This window comes from Triticum aestivum, chromosome 1D, assembly GCF_018294505.1.
Source record: "Triticum aestivum cultivar Chinese Spring chromosome 1D, IWGSC CS RefSeq v2.1, whole genome shotgun sequence".
In the NCBI taxonomy this organism is placed as follows: Eukaryota; Viridiplantae; Streptophyta; class Magnoliopsida; order Poales; family Poaceae; genus Triticum; species Triticum aestivum.
This window is the reverse complement of record NC_057796.1, coordinates 493236956-493243674: the sequence shown is the minus strand read 5'-3', so window position 1 is coordinate 493243674 and position 6719 is coordinate 493236956. Positions and strand designations below refer to the sequence as shown.

The 6719-nt window shown below is 43.0% G+C and overlaps 1 protein-coding gene across 1 annotated transcript; it reads right to left on the bottom strand.

Moving 5' to 3' along the window:
• Nucleotides 1-339: 339 nt before the first annotated feature.
• On the bottom strand, nucleotides 340-4859 carry LOC123179491 (uncharacterized). The gene is made up of 3 exons (XM_044591565.1): nucleotides 4478-4859; nucleotides 3859-4008; nucleotides 340-437 (listed from the first exon to the last, which is right to left on the bottom strand). Exons 1-3 carry the CDS (start codon nucleotides 4686-4688, stop codon nucleotides 418-420), a joined length of 381 nt encoding a protein of 126 aa, XP_044447500.1. The 5' UTR covers nucleotides 4689-4859; the 3' UTR covers nucleotides 340-417.
• Between the last annotated feature and the right edge of the window lie 1860 nt (nucleotides 4860-6719).

Below are 6719 nucleotides of genomic sequence, written 5' to 3'. Positions count from 1 at the left end.
ACAATTCCTTGTTGTAGTGTCTGCCCTAGATATGTTACCTTCTACTTCATATATGCAACTTGCTATACTGTCTGCTCTAGATATGTTTAGTTACAGTTCATATATAAAAATGCTATTTACCTTCTCTTTGTCAGATCGCATGACTTGTTTTATAATTGCTATATTAGTCATGCTTTATCTAGTATTTCTGTTAATAAAATCATTCGGTAAATTGCTCATATTTCCAACAGACAGATGAACAGAGAACTGGAACCTTGGGAGTGAAAAATATGAAGGTGTGCAAGCACTCCAAGTAAACCTTGGAAGGAAAATCAATGGCGAAAATGTGGGATAACATACCTTAGTGCATAGTTCAATTGCGGAAAGGTCCCTTGAGTGATTCTTTTTCCTTGTAATTTCAAACCAGCTGTGTCCTCTTCAAGCCCACTCTCGTAGAACTGAACCAGAAAGACAGGTAATGAACAAAGATTTATGGTAAAAGATATCACAAAGCAAGTACCTGAAATTGAGCTGAAAAGTAAGAAATGTAGCTAATCTAGCATACAAATGTCCCACATCATCATTTCTATAACTACCGAAATAATTGATCCTTTCATGCATAAAAAATTATCTGCGAGCACTAGTGAGTGCTAGATATATCCGTTTGAGCGGCAAGTAATTCCGGACAGAGAGCCCTCAAAAACAAATTCCGGACGGAGGTAGTACGGATATTCTTATTCCAGCACTTGCACATTTCATTTTAATGATGAACAAATAAAATATAAAATAGGAGGGTTTTTCTTTAAGCCAAAACTTGATCATAAGTCAACTTGAAGGGTGACATTATTAGCCAGAAGTTAAATATGGCCTTTTTGCACCAATGGGAGTATGTGGATATGCTTATTAGAGATTTTGAGAGAGTCAATTACACCACTAGTACTAAAACTTTGCGTGAAAAGTCACTTTGGTGCACAACTCGTGGAAAAGCCCCTGGCATGGGTCTTGGATTCTTTTTTCTCGCGGGAAAGCCCCTAGCGCGGGTCGGTGCACTTGTCAGTGACCCGCATTCTTTCTCACGAGAAAGCCCCTGGCACGGGTTCTAGCTGTCATGACCCACAAAGAATGTGCAAACACGGTGGCGGCTAGGATAATATCTATAAAAATATATAAAATATCTGTAAATTTTAATATTTTAATTAATAAACTAATATTCAAAATAAAATGAACACTTTTATATACTGCATAAATATTTAATTAAAATCATTAAAAAATTAAACTTGGACTAGCATCTATTTAAATATATATAAATATAATTACTTTGATTTTTTAATTAAATACACAATTATTGCTTGAATATTTTTAATTTATAATTTAACTATATGGATAATTTTAAATAATATGTAAATAATTTAACTATATATTATGGCATGTTGGTAGTGGTGGAAGGTCAGTGGCGGGCCTGAGGGCCTTGCCCGCCACTACTGTGGTGGCACGGGTGAGCCGTCGAGCGAAAGCTTTGTGTTTCGGCGCCGACGATAGCGACGCCCGTGGGTGCCACGCTCTTCCTGAAAACGTCGGCGTGGTTCTTCTCAGTGTGTCAAGGCTCCAGGTGGCAACCTTTGTTCGATTTGGTCTCGACAGTCACGACGCTCTGCGCCGTTCTCCCTCCTGGGGACGTGGTCGTGCAGCTTAGGTGTTCTAGGTTGTAACGTGGAGGTGTGCTTAGATCTTCCTGTGTTCATTATCGGTAGCGTAGTCGCGTGCGTGCTGCCAGATCCTTTATCTTGGGAACGGTTTTATAAGAGGGCTACCTCACCATCTTGTATCGTTCGCCCTTGTATTTTTCTTCGGGGGTTGCTTTATATATAAAGTGGGGTGAAAGCCTGTTTCAAGAGAGTTTTTTTTTTTGAACTTCTGTTTCAAGAGAGTTGGCACATAGATAATGACATGAGGTCACTTTATTGTGTGTGTGTGTGTGTGTGTATTATAGGCACGTGCTAGTACCATGCATGCAAGCGCACGTAGGGCTGAAATTAAGCAACCACTTGACAAAGTGTGTATTGTACACATGCACGTGTAGTTTGCTATGTATGACACGTGTACGTATAAGTATGTAAGAAAGTACTCCGTCCGTTTCTAAATATAAGTCTTTTGAGAGATTTTACTATGGACTACATACGAAGCAAAATAAATAAATCTATATTCTAAAATATGTTTATATACATCCGTATATAATTTGCAGTGGAATTCTAAAGAAACTTATATTTAGGAACGGAGGGAGTACTAGCAAGCAGCTAGGCTTTGCACGGTGAGGTTTGAGTCAGGTCCGGCACGTACGACACTAGTTAGGTCTTAGTGGGCGTCGAGCATGCATGCATGTCTAGCGAGGATGTTTTGGTAGTCTTATTAAAAAAAGTTTTATAGTATTAAACAGAGATAGGACTTTACTAGGTTCATTGCTTGACTGCAGGATGAAAGGAGCTGAGCGAGCACAGATCCACCCACCAGCCTCGTCGTCGTTTCCCTCTCTGCTCCCAGCGAGGGACCACGGTAATAGTCGATCTTGAATCCCATATCTGTTTGTGTAGATTGTGCTGTGCCTTAACTTTTTGATTGAGGAGTCCACAGGGACGGGCTCGGGCGGTACGTGGCAGCGATGCCCCGGCGGCTGACGGCGCCGTTTTCTTTGCTTCCTGCTGTCCCATCTAGGTGCGCTCCAATCTCACCGGACGCCGTGCTGTCTAGCTAGCCGGTCACCGCTTTGTGGGTGGAGCGGGAGTTGGGGATCCAGATCAGGATAATTCTGTGGTCGGTTCCAGCCGGCCATCACGACGACGACGCTCGCAGGTGCCGATATTCTTCTTGGATACATCGTTTTGGTTTGTCCTACCTTTTCCGACTTCACTGCTTCTCGGGTGAAAACCTTAACTGCGGTGGGCGGCGACAACGCTCAAGCGCCGTGTCTTTCGTGAAGGTCTCGCCGTGAGAGCTTTGTGATGGTGGACACTGTTTAGGTTTGTTGGTAGGTGCAGATGGCGTGCCCTTCTTCCTCTATGGGGCATCAGTCCCCGGGGAAACTCTGGATCTGGGTCTCCCAGATCGGATGATAACGAAGACGATGGTGTCGTTTTCCCTCCCGAGGGCATTGTTTTGGAGCAGAGGTTCACTGGAGGGGCCAACAGGTGGAGCGGTTCCATCTACCGCGTTGAAGATGGCGGGTCTCGGCGGCTTGGAGCACTGGAGTCTCGGCGTTGGACGTGGTTTGATGGACGCGCGCAGGCTGGTGGTGTTGCCTGGCGTTGTGGTGACGTCAATAGCAGATGGGTCTGGCAAGGTCTATGCAATGATCCCTCCTGAAGATGGGACGGCGGAAGATGGCGGCGGCGGATCCTAGAGCGTGCGCATGCTGTGCATGTTGTGGGACGCCTAGACCGGTTGGTACTCTTAACTTGCCAGGCGGATGACTTCTTGAGGCCATTGGATAAGATGGTGTCCGTTGATGCGGTCAAGGCACATCTTTATATTTGTATGTGTAGTGAGTTTGTTCGTCTCGAAGGTAACTTTGGTTTGATCTTTGTATTTATTTTGTTAGACTACGTCGAATAACTTAATAAAGATGGTTGCATGCATCATTTTGATGCAAAGGCCGGGTAAACCTACTTTTCGGAAGAAAAAAAACATATTCATACTTTTGGCGTTTTTCTTGTCCAGTTACAAAGAGATTCTATTGGAATTTCATTCTTTTTTTTTTGCGGGGAAGGAATTTCATTCTTTTGCCAAGCCAAATATGTACTAAGCAACAATTGCTAGAGTATTACTTTACTCGGTTTCATTACACAAAAATGAAATATCAGGCATTATTTCTTTAGAGTTTCTTACACTCTATGATGCACTCAGCCATAGTCGTGTAGCATAATTCAGTCACGAGACAGCAGTTACACTGTGGAGGATCGGGGCATTCATAATGTGGTAGACGAACGCATAGTCTTACACGGACCTTCTCGCTATCCATTTCAGCCATGGTTCTGCCTATTGAAAGACAAACGAACAATTGTGATGCAATTATATATTTTAGAGTAGGATAAATAAACGCGCAACACATATGTGCATACTAGCTAGTCCTGAAATACTAGGTAGTCCTAGACAGTGCTCAAAAACTCACAAATGTTTGGTTGAGCATGCATGCAGATGGATGCAGTGTGTGTGATTAAATCTCACTAGCTAGCTACATGATAGTGCTACACAACACTAGAGATATGGTGAGACATTTTGTAGAAAATAGCAGAAGCTAATTAGTACAATTGTGACACAGAAATACTCCATGTATGCTAAGTAAGCATATATGCAAAGAATGTAAACAGGAACATGAAGAAGAACAAGAGCATAAACAAACATACAAAGAATTGGAAGAAGGCAGCAGGATGAATGAATGGAACTGATGTGCCTAAAGAAGCAAGAAAATAACAAGGAAGAAAGAAAGAGGTGAAGAAAAACTAACCAGGCATGTGAGCTCCTGAGACGGCGGGGAAGGAGGAGCACAAGAAGAATATGTACATCAGACCGAGAAGAAGAAGAGGAAACCCGCGGCGCCGCCGGTGCAAGTAGCAATATGAAGAGGAGGATGGGTCTTGTGTTGAAGGAGTGGCGCCCATTGTGGAAGCCGGCTGCTCCAAGAAGAAATCGCTTCCCTGCACCACAACAACAGACATTCTCTATGAAAGGGAAGAGAAAAACAAGTGTTGATTGTGTTTCGTCTCTCCTAATTTTAATTGAGCAAGTGCAGAATCGGTGGATTGAGCTGGAGTGAGCCGACGTGGAAGAAGAGGAGGGACCGACTGATGGAGTACTACGTGAACGCGATTGGGAAAAAGAGGGGAAGGCTTCTTTAAATAGGGGGCACGTCCGTCGGTGTTTCTTACTTGGTTGCTAACTTTTTTTTTTGAAATGGAGGTATACCCCGGCCTCTGCATGATGATGATGCATGCGGCCCTTTTATTAAAAATCCAGAAGGTATCATCACAAAGGTCTTACAGCTCGCAAACGGAGCAAAACAAAGCACATAAAACTGAAAAATACAATCGGACAAAGACAACCGGTACGGTGATAATAAGGACAAGCTCTCTAGACTCCTATCCTTTTATGCGAACGCCATCCGAACCGGTTGAATATAGCCCGAGCCACCATCTCCCATTGGTTGCACCCAGTAACCAAAGGCTCCCTGGAGTCCATAGGAGTGAGTAAGGACCACGCACGGATCCAAGCTGTAGCTCTGAAGATAACCTGCAAAAAAGTTAAGTTGTGTTGTCTGGTAAAAATCATATCATTTCTGCAGTTCCATATAGCCCATAATAACGCACATATTCCAATCTGAATACGAGCTGCCGTGATCTGTTCAACCCCAGCTAACCACGTCCCAAACAAAGACGCAATATCTACTGGGGGATTGATATTAAAAGCTATATGAATCGTTCTCCAAAGTAACTTGGCAAGTGGGCATTCGATAAATAAATGTTGGATTGTCTCATCTTGAGCACAAAAACAACACCGCGAGTTACCTACCCATCGCCTCTTAAGTAAGTTGTCCTTTGTGAGTATTACTTGCTTGTGGACAAACCACATGAAAATTTTAATCCGCAAAGGAACCTTAACCTTTCATATATGAAGTGACCTTGAGATGAGGCCAGAATTAATCAGATCCGTATAAAATGATTTCACCGTAAATATCTCATTTTTAGTTAACTTCCATTGTGTGGAGTCCGGCACGTCGGAGAGTCGAACTTCAATCAATCTCCGAACCAAGTGCATCCAGGCTATTCATCTCTCACCCACTAACGTACATCTGAACTGGATGTTCAAGGGAATAGTTTGAAGGACGATACCTACGTAATCTTTCTTACGTTGCACAATATTGTAAAGGGTAGGATATTGTAAGGCCAGAGGTGTCTCTCCTAGCCACGTATCCTCCCAAAATCTTGTTGACATCCCGTTGCCAATCAAGAATTTGACCCTACGAAAGAACATATCCTTTGTTCTCATAAGTCCCTTTCAGAACAGTGAATCAGTCGGTCTGATGGTAACCTGGGCTAGCGTTTTCGAGTGCAAACTTATTGCGCAGGATTTGAGACCACATGCCCTCCGGCTCTGTCTCTAACCTGTACAACCATTTGCTCATAAGGCATTTATTCTTAATCTCCAAGTTCTCAATACCGAGCCCCCCTTGGTCTTTAGGTCGACAAAGGATATCCCATCGCGCGAGACGGTATTTCCTCTTGGCCTCATCAGACTGCCAAAAGAAACGAGATCTAAAGAAATCAAGTCGCTTTCGGACCCCTTTCGGAATTTTGAAGAACGAAAGTAAAAACATTGGCATGCTAGTCAATACTGAGTTAATCAAAACTAGTCGACCTCCATATGACATCAGCTTGCCCTTCCAGCAGCTGAGTTTTTTTTCAATTCGTTCTTCAATACATTTCCATTCCTTATTGGATAGTTTACGGTGATGAATCGGAATACCCAAGTAACTGAATGGTAAAGCACCTAATTCGCATCCAAACAATTGTCTGTAAGTATGTTCCTCGTCTTTGGCCTTCCCAAAACAGAACACCTCGCTCTTATGAAAATTGATTTTTAATCCAGACAATTGTTCGAATAGACATAAGATAAGTTTCATGTTACGTGCCTTAGCCATGTCATGTTCCATGAAAAGGATAGTGTCATCAGCATATTGTAGAATGGACACC